Raw genomic sequence first — 19328 nt, 5'->3', positions numbered from 1 at the left:
AATTTAAACACACTGTATTTTGGGAAATCTGCAAGCTGCAGACTAGCCTTGGGAATTTTAAAAGCTAGGAAAAAACAATGATACTCTAGTCTAATCTCAGATAAATACAGAGTAAAGAGTCTCATCCAGAAATTTCTGATGCAAACCCACAACTTTTGTTGGAGACAACTTCTTTGTTTTTATGCAAGAGAAAAAAGGAAGAAATAAAAAAAAGCACATAACATCTGAACTTCAGCAGGTAAGTGACAGAAAACACAATGCACTTCAAGAGAAATTACTGCAACATTTAACAGGCTTCATTTAAAAATGTAAATATATATGCTAGATGTATTTAGACTTCACCAAGGCATCAGCCATCTATTTACCACACATTCGAAGGGAGCCTGACCCTAAACAATACTTCCCTGGTTGGTTCCAATAATGACATGCAGTAACCTACCATGAATCTTCCTCAAGGTCCCTATTTTCTGGGGTACAAGTCCTAATTCTCATATACAAATGACCTACAGCTTTTTGTTACTACATTTATAAGTAGATATTAGCTAAATGAAAATACTAACACGCAGTGATTATTAACCTTCAGTGAACTGAATGATCCATGTCTGTCAACGTATTTAGAAAAAATGAGAGATATCAAAACAGAAGAAACTATACACATGGAACCTAACCCATCTCTATCAACTGAGCCCTGCTTCATCTCAATCGCTGTTCATACATCTGCAGTTATTTTTTTCTGCTTTCCACAAACTGTATTACAGGCATTTTTAAACAAAAAACACTCTCACATTTGCCTTTAAATAAAGACACACCTTTCTACATTATAAAGGTGCACACATTTATTAACTATATTTAGTTAAATAAATAATAGGCTTCCACGGATTAAAAAAAAAGTAAAAAAAAAGGGCAGTATTAGTCATGCTGCTATCTTGTGATATTTTATTAATTAGATTCTATTTATTAAACATATCAACTTCTCCATAACTTTGTCCAAGACTAATTACAGACTAGACAGATTTATAGTTCTGAAAATCATCTTGTTTCAGCATTTTACACTTTTGGAACTTCCGCACTTAAAAACTGGATAAAATATACATTACTGGGATCAAAACACTCCTTAACTCCCTTTACTTTTCACTTCCAAAGCATTTAATATTTAACTATAATTGCAATTAGAATGTATGATAATTAAAGTAACAGAATTTATAGAATGGAATAATGTTTATTTGTATGTTAAACTGCTATTGCAATGCACCAGCAGTCTACTTCTTTCAAGTAATAATAGTAAATTAATTATGGAACACTTACGACTTTTGCATTGTAGCTAATACTTTTACAGTCTTTGGTACTGGAGTTCCACAACTGCTGTGAACAAGTGTAAAATGTGGCCCTCAACAAAAAAAACAAATCATACTCTTTAACTTCCCTTTTCCCATCAATTACGATTCCTCCAGTATTATTTTCAGTCCTACCCCATCTCTTTCAAAATACCGATACATCTTTTTTAAAATGCATTTATTAGTAAAAAAGGTTTGTTCACTTCTTGAAACTTCTTTCATGACTGAGATGTGACTTTAAATAAGCATCTAAGAAAATACTAAGTATTTTAATTTAGGTTTTAATGCCTAAATGTCTCTGGAGAGCTGGTATTTTCAACCATCATTTGTATTTTTAATGCTTGTTCTTTAAAACTGTATACACAGTACAAAGCACACTCCCCACCAGTAAACCTTGTCTCTGACTCACAGCAACACCTAGTCCTGCCAGTCTTAACTGTTATCAACTCAACAGCAGAGTTAATACAGCCCACAACCCTGCGTTGTCTTTGCCAAGTAAAATATATCCAATAAGCCATACTGCACTCACATTATATCAAGCTGTATCAGGCTAATCAGAAACAGCAGTGCAAGTTGTTTTCAGAGGGAGTGGTTAAATTTTCTAACAAAAATAAAAAGATGGGATCAGACTATTCTTCAGAAAAAAAATCTACAGACAGCATCCTGCCACACTCCCTTCAGGCTTCCCCATGTCTCTGGAACTGGAAACACAAGTGGTTATATTACACCAGTTGGATAGGATGTAGTTACAAGCTGGGGCTCCCAAGCTGCTGGTACAAATAATGGATACTAAGGTTGCCGAGTTGCCCCTATATTCAACAGAAAAAGACAGATGCCTCAATAACTCAAAGCCTTCTGCATTTAGTTACTGAATTCAGATAACTGCAAATTCCTCCCTAGTACTATCAAATTTAAACACTTCTCACGTAAAAACTGAAAGTTCCAGCAACCCCAACTCACAAGGGTTTATGTCAGACACAGCGAACAAGTGGACAGACACATTGTTATGAAAGGGTCCACAGCAAGCCTGAATCACTAAAATGTGTTTCTGAGCTACTAGCAGTTACAATTCATTTCCCTATACGTAAGTTCCAAGGTAACTGTAAACCAGTATTTCTGTGTGTCTGGAATAAAGGCATTTTCAGGGTGAAGGTGTTCTTTGTGTCCTTACACAAAGTCAAACAGAACTGAATTCTTATTAAAACTGAAAAGCAGCAACAACGAAAAAAAGACATGCCACTTAAAAAAAAAATAATGTTCTGACCTGTTCTAATTAGCTAAGGTAGGGTAACACCCAAAAAGACTTTCTACTCATCCATACCTTCAACAGTCACTGGAAGGGAGGCAGCTATTAGAGACTGGTCCAGACACCCAGCATGACATTAAATGGAAACAGAACAAGCTGAAACCTAGCCCATGTCTCAGCACACAGCAGAGTATCACTGTGAATCCACACCACTACAAAAAAGCGCTCTACTGACCTACACACAACAAAGCACAAGTGTACACAAGGTTCTGTGTTCACTGGCTGCAATGGTGGCATAAAACACTTAAGTACTTTCAAAGACTGATGAAGCAGAGACATAAAAAGAATGAAGCCACCTAGCCCCCAGATGCCCAACACCATTCTTCCACTCAATATTCAAAACACAACTTGAAACACACTAAGCGCAGATTTTTGCTTTTGTATTGACGCTTTCAGCCTAGCCTTATCTATTGAGATTGCGGACATACATGAAAGCACTAAGGCTGGCTCTCGTTCTCTGCACCAGTGTCTCCCACCCATAGGAAACCTTCAGAGGCATGGGTTCAACTGCTCATAAAATCATGCAATAATGAACCAGAAAAATGAAGTAGGCAGTGCAGTACCACTGTATAAACTAAAGAAACTCCATAGTCATTCTTGAGCCAGCAGTGTTTTTGTTATTTTCAATTTAAAAAAATAAAAAATGAGAAGTTAGAATACAATTGTTTCTGTAAAGACACCAGTCTTATTCCATTACTAGACTTTGAAATATAGTACAAAGTGAGAAAACAGTGAGTTAATTCAAATGTTTTTCTGTCTAGTGTGTCCCCTACATCAAATGACAATCCCCCAATTCCATTTATCAGAAGTACTTAAAAAGCCTTACCTTTTGGATAATCTTCCAACAAGAGGTTGAAGTGACCTAACTGACAAAAGAAATCAGACTCGACCTTTCCTTCAGCTTTCAAAATTAGCGATTCATAGCAGCGAACAGCCTGGGAAAAATAAATACAAGGTTTTCAAAATTCTGTATTTAACTAAAGCAAAATAATACATTTTCAATACATTTCTAAGAAATAATAAGGTTTCTTGTTAAAGTGTGCAAGGCAAGAAGTCTACAAAAACTCTCAATAACAACATGGTTAGCATTATTTTTTAAAGAAGAAATGTAATATTCTAGACAAAACAGATTTTCAAGTTCACTGATTCTAATGAAAATGGACAGCAAATGAAAAATGCAAGTTTTCTCTGGTTTATTTGTGAACTCCAGAAACATTCAATTTCCTAAACACAAAACGAACCTCTAACATACATGACGATTTTAATTTAAAAATCAATGAAATGCAAAAGAACTGATTTTATTTATTCATCTCAGTCTGCAAGAAAGCATGTTCTCTGATTTTGCTCTTATTCTGTGTTTGTTTTCTCTAAAGGACTCACATTTCATTTTACCAGGTTTTTTTTAGCTATTTTTTGCTAAAATGAAGAATATGCTACCTCAACATGCTTGCTTAGGCAATTCATATACCTTAGCATGTATTTCCCAAGACTTGATTCATTTCATATACCTCATCATGTCACAAAATACAGTTTACTATCTTCTATTTACTAAACAGCTACTGTAGACTAAGTAAAGCTAAAAGCATGAATCCAATTAGAAAACAATTTCACTTTGAGAAAATTTGCTCTACAGGTTTTTAAGCGGCACACTCAAAGGATGTTCTGTGTTGCAAACACACATTTTTAATGGACTGGAATGATAACTTCTATTTACCATAATGGCTAACCATCTATAACCTAACTTTAACCTCTTACCTCAAGACCCTACTTACACTTTGGGAACAAATGAATAAATAAAATCAGTTTCCCAACTTTTTGAACTTCCAGTTTCTTGATTTTGAACATGCCAGCCTTTAAAATGAAGTCGCTGAATAAACTTGAATGGGAAGGAAGGTACCCAGCTGGTTAATCCATGACTTTCATCAACTCTTATTTTAACTGTGTTTCAAATTTGGTTGCAATTATGAACTGCTTGGGCCTAATATATTACAGTAATCAAAGACCTTGATCTGAACTTAATCTGAAATTATGAGCTTCATTAAGTCATTTTATTAAAATTAGAAATTCGAAAAGGGAAAAGATGATCCTGTAATACTTGAGTCCAAACACTAAATTAGCACACTTGTCTGTATTTAGGATTTTGTGTACACTTTTATTAATCACTGAAATGAGAAATGTTATAATAAAAAGAATAAATGTTAAGAGACAGTTAAAACACACATGTGGAGAATCCAAATAACCAAGCTAATCCAAATCAGAGCAAGGTAAAAATCAGCCATTTTTGTCTTGTGATGCTACATTTAAAATTCTTGTTTAAATGCTAAGCCATAATAAGACAGGCCTTGCTATACTCAATGAACACAAAGCCATGCATGGAACCAGAGGAGTGGCTCTCAGTTTGCATCCCAAGCTTGAGATGCATTAAACACATTTTCACCTACTTCTAAGACGAGGATGGCCATATTTTATGGCTGTTTTCAGAAACAATATTCTGATGGATAAAATCGAAGCTATGCTGCTGCAAAACTGCAACAAAATGGGTGACACCTGTATCAAATCTATTATGTGTAGGCACAATATTAAAATTATTTAATAACTCCATTTAAATTCCATATTTCAAACTAGCTATTTGGTCATATTCTGAGGAGACTGAGATGTGCATTTGCCTCTCTACATCAAAGAGCTGCTGAAGAATTTTTTATTCATGCTCCAAGTTTTGCCTTAGCAAAACTGCACTGGAAGGACTTGGTTTCTGTTGACAGTTAATCAGAGCTACTTTAATTTTATTCCCACCACTCTGAGTACCTCTTGGAGCCAGCAAACTTTCAATCTAAAGAATATGATCCCTGGAATCAGAAATAATGTGGGTATGAACCAATTCTCAACATTCAGGCTCATCAGCTGAACCTACTCCCACCTGCACATGCTGTAATGCACAATCTTGGGGTTTGTGCCTTGCTTCCTCTCCCCACTTCTTGGTCTCATCTCTCAATTTGTAAAAACTGTAATACAACTCTTGCTAGTGCCCCTAATGTTACTGTCACAGATTAATTTGCAAACAGGCCTTCCATTTTCTGATGATATGCAATACATGCTGCAGCTGCTATAGAGAATATTCACACTATGACTTCTTTTTAATATTTTGTCTTCTACAATTCAGTCGCTGTTCAGAGCATTTAAAAACTACTGCCACAACAGGCAGTTTATACAAAAAAATTGCTGAAGAGGAAGTTAGAGTAGCTTATTTCCTGAATTAGATGGCTACGGGTATTTAAAGTAAACCTATGACTTTATGAACCAATATGAAAGGATTTTTCTATAGAGATATTCAAGCAAATTATAGCTCACATACACTTAAAACAGGAAAGCATCTGGGAGACCCTTAACATTTCCCCAGCCCTTTTTTAACTAAATCTTCATTAAATGATGTACAGTTATCTGAAGTTATATATATTTTATATATATAATTATATATAAAATTATATATTATAATATGTAACTTATTATATATTGTATATTATATATTATGCATTATATATTATATAGAGAGAGGCAAAAAAACACACCCAAGTCTCTCACACAACTCAGATCACTTCTCAACAAGGCAGATCTTCCCTTTGCACTAGAAGACACTTCTTTGGTTCTGGTCACAAAACTTCCTTCCCCATTAAGCCCCTTCACAAACATCTTTAGAAAGGAACAAGTATTTTTTCCTGCATAGATCAAAATCTGTCTCTCAGCTGAATAAATGAATACAAAGCATTTTGAAAGAGGGAGGTCACAATCACATGTATCTGTATATGGTTGCTTTGAAGGAATACTCAAAAGATCCATTTCAGCGGGTCTGTAACTGCAAAGGCCATCTATGGTACCACTTCTGCAACCAATTTAAATCATCCTGAGACACTAAGAATTCTAAGGAAGCTAAAAATCCCTCAGGTTTTTAGGTATTGTTATTTCTCCACACTGTATGGATTTATAAGTGCACTCAATGGAGCCAGCCTTGCAAATTGCTAGTATTGACAAATTAACAAGAAAGACCGCAAAATGAAAGGGAAGATTGCTACACAATGTTGTACACTTCCTTCCCTTTGTTCAAGGGCTGCATGAAGATAAAAGGGAAACCTAAAGAATTTAGGAACTTTGCAAAATAATCACCCGCAGCTGTTCTGCAGTGTGACAACCAGAGCAGAAGGAGGAAACAAACACAGGAATGGCTGCAGGAAAAGAAGCTGGCTTACAGGATTAAAAAAAAAAAAAAAAAGTAACAGTACTTGTCTGTTACCTGCTCCATTAAAAGCAAACTGAAGTAATACACTACTGTCAACACTTCTGACATGACACTTACAAGCCCCCTCTTATGACATCACAGCTCATGACTGGGGGCATTCTGATTTCACAAACTGAACCACCAATTGTTATGACACAGATAAATACAACACAGTGAAGAAGAAAAAGACTTAGCATATTTGTCAACTTTAAAAAAGTCAGCAAAACATTCATATGTGCTCACAAAAGGAAAAATAATTCCATTATCATTTTAAAAATGCACTGTCGAATCCCTGAATGTTCACTATTTATTATTCCAAAGGGAAAGGTGGAATTCCCCCCCCCCGTTGTTAGAAGAACACTTCTTCTCCCTTCTTCCCCCTCAAAAAAAAAAAACCAAACAAACAAAACCAAAACCAAAGAAAAACAACCCTGTGAAGCAAATGCCAGTTTTGGCTACTATTAACATGGTATCTTTTCATGAAGAAAAGACCCTAGACGCGCGACTATACTACAACAAAAATCTAAGATAAAGCCAAAATTCTAAATAGTGAATGCAAAACGGACTGACACGTATTGCAACTCTACTTCATAAAAGAAAAGGATGATATTATTTCTAATTCAACTACTATGAAGGGGGGGAGAACACAAACCTTTACCATTATCACTGGTTGCAACTATTTGCCTTTCACAGCATGAATTCAAATTACTGTTAAACCATCGTACTAAAAAGGGGAGGGGAAAAAAAAAAAACAACCAACAAACACCAAAAAACCCCAAACCAAACAATACAGCTTTTTTCAACAGCTTCTAAAGATGATGATGTTCCTCTGTCCTTTCTTACTTGTGACAAGCATGATTGACTAAGATGAAAGTAGTAGGACTAAACTGCCAAACATGACAAAACATTAATTATTAATTCTTTAATGTATTAATGATATGAGAGCAGAGGAGTGCACTCAATCCACAAATTTTTACTTAAAACATGGAAGAAACACTGACAGCTACAGAAAACCAAAAAGCTAGCAGTATAAATTGTTAGCATGGCAACAGCTGGGCAGTAATGTACAGTGAAAGAAATTTGAATTTTACTGGGTAATAAATTAACTGTTGAAGAAAAATACGGTGTTTTAATGCAGACAACACAGTATAAAATGACAAATTCAAAGCCTCAGGATATTACTAGAACCTTAAAGTTCACAATAGAAAACAGTATTGTATATAAAGACATGCTTTCCATTGGGGGGAGAGGGAACAAACAAACAATTCCTGTTTATTTTTTCTTGTTTCTATAGAAAGCAGTAACCTGAACAGATAAACTTTGTGAGCAGGTAATAAGAACTGAAAGCATGAAAAAAATTCCACATGACAAATTTGAAGAAACAGACATCAGCAGACTTCTCACAAATGAAATACATACTACACTAATGTTTAGAAATGAAATGTTACTAGCTTTTAAGGGATATTTTACCCTTCTGGAAAAGAAGGCAATTACGTCGACAGTGCTGGACACTGAAGTGATGATCACGCTATCTACTAGCAGTCGATATTTGAAAGTTATCGAGAGACGAGAAACGCAGAAGTTTATGTATATGCGGGGCTTGTTCTCCCCACGTCAGTATCAAAAGAGGATGCTCTGCAAGACTTCTCTTGAATTCCTTTCTCCATGCCACAATTCACCAACACACACACACGATTTTCTAATAACAATGACAACAGCTAACATCCCGAGAACCTCCTCAGTCAGTTCTTGCTCCTGCTCTGCAACAAGAGAAGTGTGAGAAAGACTTGCCTCAGATTTGCAAGCAGACAAAAAGACAACCTGAATTCTTCAGAAGTTAAACTATTTCTTTTGCCCCTCACCCCCACCAACTGGCCCCATTTCCTGGACTGTAGATGACTTAAAGGAACATCTCTTTTACTTCCCAGAGAAAAGCATACATTTCAAATAATCATATCTGATTAAGACAACCTGCATTAATTCACTGGCTCTTCCACTGAAGGCTCTTGCATTTTGTATGGATGGCACAACACTTTTAACTTCCCTTACTTTCCTACTCAATATCAACTCCTACTACAGCTTTCAAAGCCTCTTTACATGCTTTCTTTGTGATACTCACACTGTGTTATAAAATTTCTCTCTCAGCACTAGTTTACTCTTCTTCCATCTTACATATGGACTGTATTATATAAAAGACCGAAGTCCTTATTTCAGGGACAGCAAGTAGTATAGGACAATGGAAACTGATCCTCCTTACCCATTTCTCAAGAAACACAGCATCAATTTTGGGCAAACTTCCCCTTGCCCCAAGATTACTGTTTCATGAAAGAAGACACAAACAAATATTGCAAGCAATAAAGAAGAAAAGTGGTTGTGCATGTTTGCTATCTGCACTGCTTGATGATAACAAGACAAGTTTTCTTTGAAAGCCACTACTGTAGCCTAGAACTTGACTACCACAATCGTAATTTAAAAAAAAAATAAAAATAAAATAGAAATAGTTACACCTTCAGTACAATCTGGAAGCAGAAGAGAGGAGATGAAACAGCAAGCAGCAGAAGGTGAAGGTTGCTAAATTTACAATTGAAAATTAATTGAAAGGCAAAAAGCACAAACCAGAACTTGCTCTAAAGACCAGAGTGAAAGCAACACACTATCACCATAAGAAACAAACAGTAAAATAAAACTATTAACAATTCAGAAACCTACTGTGGAGCATCAGTATCACTAAAACTCTACCATCAGATGGAGAATAAACAGCAGAAACTAGTAACTTAGAAATAATTCTTCTTGGAACCCGTTATCACTAAAAAATGAGGGATACTACTGCATAAGAAACACAGAACTGCAGAACAGAATACAACATAGAATATACGCAAATCAATGATAAATAGAGAAAAGTGACCTTTCAGTGGAGGGGGAATAAAACCAACTTGCCACCACTGAATAAAGAACACATATTATCAACTATAAGACATTCTTTACAACTGTTTTCTGTCAGGCAGATGTAAGTTAGCCTCTCCAAGAGAATAACAGGAAACTCAGTAGTTTTCAGCTGACAGCATCCACAACCAAATGCATTTTGAATGAAAAACTGACTGGAGTTAGTGAGTGAATCACTGGGCATTAATCCTGAAATCACCCTTAGGATGCAATACCCCCACCCCTTACTTCTTTTAAATCCAGTAAGTTATATTTAGAAATATAGATGTGCATGTAAGTGCAGACACACCTGCACTATACAGGAAATTAAATTTTAAACTATCAGCAAACTGAACGCTTTCTGTTCTGTCCCTGAAAACATTTCATAACCAGAAGCCTCAGGAGATTCTGACAAATTTTGCATGGATTGTCATCATTCCAAATACTGCAGAGTTATTCTTTAATGTAAGGAAAAAAATACAGAAAAACAAAAGAAACGTACTTTTTTTTTTACATAGCAGTAGATTTTTCATAAGCAACTGAAATGTCTGATTTTTTTAATCTGAGAATATAGGAACATTTTTTGTTATTTTTTACTATATAATCCTATTTGAAGTAGAATTACAGCACCTTAATTTAGCAATTGTTCTAGACCTAATGAATAGTTCACCAAACACTAAATTTGGCTACTAAATCAGACTTCATTCTAGCAATTCTAAACTATACAAACACAGAACATCACAACTGATGGTCTATGTTTGTATAGTTTACATTATACTTGAGAACATTTAGACAGTTAACGCTGATAAATAAGCTTATCTTTTTTATAAGTGTTAAACCACTTTTGATTAGGAAGCTACAAATTTTCATATAGATCTTAGGAAGATCACAAATCAAATACATAGTCATTTATTTATCCATTCCATTGTGTAAATAACTTTGGAAATACGCTAAAAATCAACACAGATGAAAAAAGAAAAAAGCCAGTTAAAGCCAGGGTCTGCATTAAAAACTGCCTGTTTCAGTTAAGAAAAAACTCCAAACATTAAATCTGAGTATAATTTATGCAAAGATCTCCTGCTGCAGACTGAAGCCATTGGAAATGTAACACTATCAGCTACCAAGCATCAAGATGACAATGTAGCAATGTATAAAGCAGCTTGGGAAAAAAGTATTAAATAGAGAACAATGTACATAAATATGAAAATGACTATAAAGATTGACAAAACAAGTATCTCTTTATGAAAATACTCAGTTTCAGAATAAATAGACTGATTTTCTGCGTTGTTTAAATACAAGGTGATACAGAAAAGTAATTATTATCAAATAATTGCTGAGGTGAGGTGATAATTGCTGAGGTGAGTAGCTCTAGAGATGACGCCTTCAACACCGGAGAGGGGGGGAGATCAGCGTCCAGAAGCCTCACCTCAGAGCGGCAAGAGCCACCGAGGAGGGAGCCTCAAGTCCTCGACAGGACCTGCCCGGGAGCCGGCAGCTCAGCTGACGAGAGCGAGCAGCTCACTCACAGGGGGCGGAGCCAGGAGCAGCGGCACCAGCCCTGGCTGGGTAAAAACCTGCCCCAGGGAGCGCGGCGAGGCAGTTTGTGCGGGCAGGCGGGCGGGGTGCTGAGCACCCGTCGTATGAGCAGGGCCCCGTCTGGGGGCTCTGCTCTGGCTGCCCCGGCGGCGGCCAGCGTAGGCACCCACAGAGCCGATGAGAGGGGAGGCTGCAGTGCAGAGCTCGGGGTGTAGAGAGTGCCTGCACTGGTCTGGTGAGGGGAGGGTGCGCCATGGGCAAGGCTGCGCTCGTTGCTCCCTGGTGGAGGTCCTCCTGCAGCAGGGGCTGAGCTGCGGGATGCTGTTAATAGACTGCGAGACGTCAGGGAAGCTGAGAGGAAGCAGGACTGCTTGCTCCAGGCCCAAACTGTGCAGGGGCCTCGAGCTTCCCCTCTAGCTCATGAAGGAAAAGAAGGAGGCCGTTAACTTGGGAAGTGGGAATTACTGACAAAAAAAAACAGCAAAAAAAAAAAAATAAAGAGGAGAAGGACCAAGGGGCTTCCTCCTAAATCTGTTGTCCCCACGCAGAACCACTTTGCTGTCCTGCAGGGGGCTAATGAGGAAGCGCACTCGAGCCAGTAACAGCCGGCTGATGCACTGGTAAAGAAGATCTCTACTGATGCTGCTAGGAAAAAGCCGCGGGTCGTAGTAGTAGGGGACTCTACACTGAAAGGGACAGAGGCACCCATCTGTCAGCCTGACCCGGTCTCAAGGGAGGAGTGTTGCCTACCAGGGGCACGGATCAGGGATGTTGCAGGGAGGCTGCCTGCTCTAGTAAGTCTCACGGACTATTACCCACTCCTGGTGATCTATGTGGGTCCTAGGGATACAGACAGTAGTAGCCTGGGGAACATAAAGAAGGACTACAGAGCCCTGGGAGAGGTGGTTAGGGGCTCTGGAGCTCAGATTGTCTTTTCATCAATTCTCCAGGGTACAGGGGAGGACCTAAAAAAAGCTGGGAGGACTGGCTAGGTTAATAACTGGTTAAAAGGGTGGTGTCATAGTCAGGGGTTTGGGTGTCTTGAACACGGGACCCAAGCTTGTAGGCCAGGTCTAGCGGAGGCTGGGGGGGGGGCTGGTCTGAAAAGGGGAAGAGTGGTTTTGGTAGGAGGCTTGCCAGGCTGGTCAAGGAGGCTTTAACCTAGGTGTGTTGGGGGAGGGGGGGCATCATTCCATCCCAACACACCCAGTCAGTTGCCAGCACCTATAATAAATGCTTGGAGCAATGTAGAGATATTCCAGCCGCTCCAGCCAATGAGCCGGCTTCAGTTGGAGCTCGGCTCAGATGCCTCTATACAAATGCCCGTAGCACGGGGAACAAACAAGAGGAATTAGAGATATGTGCACATCTAGAGGGGTATGATATAATAGGCATCACAGACACATGGTGGGATGGCTCCTATGACTGGAATGTTGGAATGGAAGGTTACAGGCTCTTTAGAAAAGACAGGCCTGGCAGGCAGGGAGTGGGAGTTGCCCTTTATGTTAGGGATAGGCTGGAGAGCATAGAACTCTGCCTGGGGACAGGTGAGCAGTCCACAGAGAGTTTGTGGGTCAGGGTTAAAGGGAATATAGCTATGGGAGACATTACTGTGGGGATCTGTTACAGACCGCCTGATCAAGGAGAACCTGCGGATGAAGCACTCCACAGACAGATAGGAAAAGCCTCACACTCACAGGCCCTTGCTCTCATGGGTGACTTCAACCACCCTGACATCTGTTGGAAGGACGGTACGGCCCAGCACAAGCAATCCAGGAGGTTCCTCGATTGCGTGAAACACAACTTCCTTCTGCAAGTAAGAGGAGCTGACAAGGAGAGGTGCCATGCTTGACCTCGTGCTCACCAACAGGGAAGGGCTCGGTGGAAATGTGACTCTCCGGCGCAGCCTTGGATGCAGCGATCATGAGAAGCTCGAATTTGAGATCCTCAGGACAGTGAGAAGAGCATGCAGCAAGCTCACTGCCCTGGACTTCAAAAGAGCAGACTTTGGCCTCTTCAGGAACCTCCTTAGTAAGGTTCCATGGGATACAGCCCTAGAGGGCAGGGGGGCCCAAGACTATTGGTTGATATTCAAGGATCACCTCCTACAAGCTCAGGAATGTTGCATCCCAACTAGAAGGAAGTGCAGCAGGAGGGCCAGGAGGCCTCCTTGGATGGATAAGGAGCTGCTTAAGAAAATTCAGCTGCAAAAAAGAGGCTTATCAAAAGTGGAAGCAAGGACAGGTGGCATGGAAAGAGTACAGGGATGTTGTCCAGGAAGCTAGGGACCAGGTTAGGAAAGCTAAGGCCCAGTTAGAATTAAACTTGGCTAGGGATGTTAAGGATAACAGGAAGGGGTTCTACAGGTACACAGCAAATAAACAGACTAGGGAGAACGTAGGCCCCCTCAGGAAGCTCTCGGGAGAACTGGCTACACAGGATTTGGAGAAGGCTGAGGTTCTGAATGACTTTTTTTGCCTCGGTCTTCACTGGCAAAGGCTCTGACCACACCACCCAAGTCTTGGAAGGCAGACGTAGGGACTGTGAGAATGAAGACCTTGGACCACTGTAGGAGAGGATCTGGTTCGAGACCATCTTAAAAATCTGAACGTGCACAAGTCCATGGGTGCTGATAAGATCCATCCGCGGGTCCTGAAGGAGCTGGCAAATGAAGTTGCGAAGCCACTGGCCATCATACTTGAGAAACCATTGCAGTCAGGTGAAGTTCCCGATGACTGGAAAAAGGGAAATATAACCCCCATTTTCAAGAAGGGGAAAATGGATGACCCAGGGAATTACAGACCAGTCAGTCTCACCTCTGTGCCTGGCAAAATCTTGGAGCAGATTCTCCTGGAAGGGATGCTAAGGCACATGAAAAACAACAAGGTGCTTGGGTGACAGCCAGCATGGCTTCACTAAGGGGAAATCCTGCCTGACCAATTTGGTGGCCTTTTACGATGGGGCTACGGAACTGATGGACGGGGTAGAGAGTTGCTGTCATCTACCTGGACTTGTGCTAAGTGTTCGACACCATCCCACACGATATCCTTGTCTCTAAATTGGAGAGACATCAATTTGATGGATGGACCACTTGGTGGATAAAGAACTGGATGGTCGGCTGCACGCAGAGAGTTGTGGTTAACGGCTCAATGTCCAGCTATGACCAGTAACGAGTGGTGTCCCTCAGGGATCGGTGCTGGGACCGGTCTTGTTTAACATCTTTGGACAGTGGGATTGAGTGCGCCCTCAGCAAGTTTGCCGATGACACCAAGCTGTGTGGTTTGGTTGATACGCTGGAGGGAAGGAATGCCATCCAGAGGGACCTTGACACGCTTGTGAGGTGGGCAGATGCCAGCCTCATGAAGTTTAACCATGACAAGTGCAAGGTCCTACACCTGGGTCAGAGCAATCCCAGGCACAGCTACAGGCTGGGCAGAGGAGAGATTCAGAGCACCCCTAGGGAGAAGGACTTGGGGGTGCTGGTCGATGAGAAAATGAGCCAGCTTCAGTGTGCGCTTGCAACACAGAAAGCCAACCATATCCTGGGCTGCATCAAGAGGAACATGACCAGCAGGTCAAAGGAGGTGACCCTGCCCCTTTACTCTGCTCTTGTGAGACCTCACCTGGAGTATTGTGTGCAGTTCTGGTGTCCTCAACATAAAAAGAACATGGAACTGTTAAAACAAGTCCAGAGGAGGGCCATGAGGATGATCAGGGGACTGGAGCACCTCCTGTATGAAGACAGGCTGAGAAAGTTGGGGCTGTTCAGGCTGGAGAAGAGAAGGCTGCGTGGAGACCTCATAGCAGCCTTCCAGTATCTGAAGGGGGCCTATAGGGATGCTGGGGAGGAACTCTTCATTAGGGACTGTAGTGATAGGACAAGGGGTAATAGGTTCAAACTTAAATAGGGGAAGTTTAGACTGGATATAAGGAAGAACTTCTGTCCTGTTAGGGTGGTGAGGCACTGGAATAGGTTGCCCAGGGAGGTTGTGAATGCTCCATCCCTGGCAGTGTTCAAGGCCAGGTTGGATGAAGCCTTGGGTGAGATGGTTTAGTGGGGGGGGGGTGTGGGGGGGGAGGTGTGTGTGGAACTTGATAATCTTAATGTCCTTTCCAACCCTAACTATTCTATGATTCTAAATATTAAAAAACTATCATCAATTGCTCTGCTAAACCTGCACAGTCTTAACTTCAGTTCCGAAAGGGGTTCAAGCACTAGAGGTGGCCCATTTTCAGATATAAATATTGTTGGTAGCTCAGTCTGAAAATATAAGGAAATGATTTATTTTAGAAAATCGGAAATAAAAATTGGTCAGGAACTCTTTATAAAGAAAGTATAAGAGCTAATGCTAATAGGGTAGGAAGTAGTTTTCAGCACCACAGGACACATAAAATTGGTAACGGTACATTAAGACACAAAGGATAGAAAAAGAACATCTAAATGGAAGGAACCTGGTTTCAAATACTGAAATACCACTATTTCAAAAACAATCTCATAGTGCTGGTATTTCTGAAGTTAGCATAGCCAGTATACCAGGAAGGGTGCTCCACAAGGATTTTCCATCACATTTTCGAACTCTCACATACAGGTACCATTCCACATATCATGTTCCGTTTTCCACTGTCATTCATACATACCCCTCTTGTAGCTGATTATATTTAGATGATGGGGATTCCACGCACATTTGAAAGTGATCAGCACTGGAACATAACCAAATGTGCATGAAAACCAGCTTGCACAGAAAAAAATCTTCTGGAGAAGAACTTTCTGCCCAGTAAACACCTTAAAAAGCACCACAATAACTGCCATCAAGAGCTGTAGCTCTTCTCTCCTAATACCTAACACCCAGAGTTACCCCTGTCCTTTCCCATCTCAAATATCAGTCTGAATGACGAGAAAAAATGCAATGGCAAAATAAGAGGAATGAAGTCCTCTGGATTCAGTCACACACTGATGATCAGTACCACTTCTGAATGGAAGAACTGGTGTGCATCATTCCAGGAAAGAAATAATTTCCACTTGTGCTACGTAGCAATTACAGGTGGGGGAGGTACATTCATACACGTTTCAGAATCGGTAATTAATGCACTACAAAGTGCAAGTCAAAATTATTTTAGCTACTAGTGTGCATGCACATCGTAATATGTGCTACAATGACAATACACTCAAACACTGCTCAAGAACTCTTCAACAGAATCTTCTGGTAACTGAAATTTTGTACTGAATTTTCACAGCCAGTACTCGGTAAAGAATCCTGTGGCTGCAGGGCAAATAGCCATGCAGATTGCCAGTACAGGCTGTTTCCATTAACAATCCCCTGGAGCTGGACAGAAGACCTCCTTCAATTAATGATTCCCAAGCCCTATCAAATTTGAATCCAATATAGAGATGGACATTAACAAATTCAAAGTGGAAAAACACATCTACCAAGCTTAACACCAATTCTCTATGTATTTCAATGTAATTTCAGGAATACTACTGAACTTGAAAACAGGGCCTGCTTCAAAGGACACAACTCCTACTAAATACAGCATGTCAGAAAACAATTCGATTATTTATTATTTAAGCCAAAAGTCACCACAATGATTCCCAGCTGGACAGAGGTGGAATGACAGAGACTAAGCTACCACCTATACAAGGAGAACTCAGTTCCACCTATCCCTTCCCCTAGAAGAAATACAGTCTGACCCTGTGTAGACATGGTGGATTTTGTGATTTAAAACAAACAACTGGATAAAGAAGAATGCAATCCATTAGAGGAAGGCACCAAGTCTGGGGCCACAACATCATGTGTCTTACTTGAACACTAACAAACATAGCCTGAATTACAAATTCTTTTCAATTCCATTGTGCTGCTATTTCTTCCAACAGAAGGATTTGGAAACACTCCTTTCTACCACGCCCAGCTGGAAGAGGTACAATATCCCCTTCTGTTGGGGCTAACTTTCAGTTACCACATAGTCTTGACTACTTAATACACAATACTCCAATACTGGTGGACAACAAACCACCAATTCAAACCACGCAACGCTGCTCAATCGAATGACCTGCTACAACCACTCACACCTAATGTTTTTATTTTGTGTTAACTCTTTAAAAGAAAAACTGTAACAGTTAAAGTTGAATTAGATTTCAATTTTAACAACACAGCTAAAAAATGCTGAGATAACTGAAAAATCAAAATACAGTATCCTCATCATTAAACCAGACTAACTATAGAATTTTATGAATTTATCACAAAGCTGCCTCAAGAATGAGTGACTACACTTTAGGAAAAGCAGTAAGCGTCCCCAACATACTTATATCGAAATATCAATCCTCTAAAGCAGCAACAGCTCTCAGATTAAAAAAAACAAAAACCCGCAAAAAACAAAAAACATGCTGTTGATCACATTTGCCAATCCCAAACGTCACAAAGTAAGATGTTTATCTAAAGAAAAAAAAAGAAGAAAAAAAATTGTGTAACATAAGTGGAATTCCACTGCACGGAAGCCAAATCTTTAATTTAGGATTAATCTTATGTTGCATCCATGACCACCTTTCAGAGTGACTAAATCAGTATCTCTAAGCACCAAAACTACCACCTGTCTCTCAGAAACAGAGAAAATTCAAATCTCTTTAAACAATCAAACTGTTAAAAAGCATTCTGTAAACACACTGAGGGCCAAACTCCATCACCAAAGATTCAAAATGGGACAAGTTTTACAGAAGAACAGATGCACAGTACAGCATTTAACATCCAGAAGTTCAAGGGCTAATGGCACCATTCATAAACTAGCACATCTATGTGATTCGTACACCAAATACCTTTGAAGATCTCCTTATGACAGATTAATGCAGGGTTTGCATTTAAAATGAAATAATGATAGAAATAGCTGAATGACATGCATTTCAGACTTCTGTTCAGAAGCTTTTATTTTTGATGAACGTGCGTGCTATACTCCAGAAGATTCACTCCACAGAAGATGCATTGTTTTTTAAGTTAAGTATCTTACTCAGGCCTTTATGTGAAGGATCAACTCCTAAATTCTTTACAGTGGCAGACATGCAAAACCTTGTTAAAGAACTTCAGCAGTTTCACAGGCCAGATAGTTTCCAAAATGCAACCATCTTGAGACTGCAAAAGTGCACCAAAAGTGACCTAGGGCATAGTGACTCAAGAGTTTCCATTAAAAATCAAGTTTCTCAACACTAAAAAGTTCACTGTCTTCCTTCTTGAGGTTTTGCATACATGGGGCATAACCGTCAATAATATAATCTATCTTTGCTTAAAAGCTAAATTCACTTTCAAAACACTCAATGGCCTAATCATAGAAGATCTTTAAATTGCCAGAATACACCAGTGTGAGAACTGCAGTCAACAAGAACACTTTTCAATGCAAGAAAAACTTATTTCCACAGCAGACTCTTTTGGGTTTGTTTGTTGGGTTTTTTTTTTCTCCAAGTACTGGTCCCAAATAATCATTATTAGAAAGTTATGTCATCGTCACAGGGTATATGGATGTGTACACAGAGTTGTACATTCACCTTCATTAATATACATAAAACAGCCACCATGCACTGTAGAAAAATCCCTGTCAAAACAGTATGCCATCATGAACAAGCAGTCCCCCTAGAGAGGTACCCTGGTTTCAGCAGCAGCAGTCATTTTTCTCCTTCTTAGTAGCTGGTGCAGTGCTGTGGTTTTGACTTTCAGCCTGGGACACCTCTGTTTGTAGTTGCTGGTCAGAATGTTTACTCTGACCAAGGACTCTGTTAGTCTCATGCTCTGCCAGGGAAGAGGGGAAGCCGGGAGGACGCAGAGACAGGGCAACTGATCCAAACTAACCAAAGAGGTATTCCATACCACAGCATGTCATGCCCAGGATGTAGAACTGGGGGCAGTTACCCGGAAGGGTGGGATCACTGCCAGGGTCGGGCTGTCTATCAGTCAGCAGGTGGTGAGTGGTTGTATTCTCT

The 19328-nt window shown here is 39.9% G+C and overlaps 1 protein-coding gene across 14 annotated transcripts in view; it reads right to left on the bottom strand.

The window, feature by feature from the left end:
- KDM6A (lysine demethylase 6A) overlaps window positions 1-19328 on the bottom strand; it is a 158232-nt gene that overhangs the window by 114412 nt on the left and 24492 nt on the right. For 12 of the 14 annotated variants that reach the window (XR_009743407.1, XR_009743408.1, XM_061453436.1 and 9 more), the window contains one exon: window positions 3467-3575. The exons of the other annotated variants lie outside the window; for them this stretch is intronic. Coding sequence is in view for 9 of the 12 variants with exons in the window: in XM_061453436.1 (XP_061309420.1) it covers window positions 3467-3575 (109 nt within the window). In the remaining 3 variants the exon portion in view is untranslated. The remainder of the gene's footprint in view (window positions 1-3466; window positions 3576-19328) is intronic. 14 annotated transcript variants of the gene reach the window in all.

Source organism: Pezoporus flaviventris, unplaced genomic scaffold, assembly GCF_033815535.1.
Source record: "Pezoporus flaviventris isolate CSIRO_AGI_PZ_B2104156 unplaced genomic scaffold, CSIRO_AGI_Pfla_v1 ptg000015l, whole genome shotgun sequence".
NCBI classification, from domain to species: domain Eukaryota; kingdom Metazoa; phylum Chordata; class Aves; order Psittaciformes; family Psittacidae; genus Pezoporus; species Pezoporus flaviventris.
This window is presented reverse-complemented; position numbering and strand designations above follow the sequence as displayed.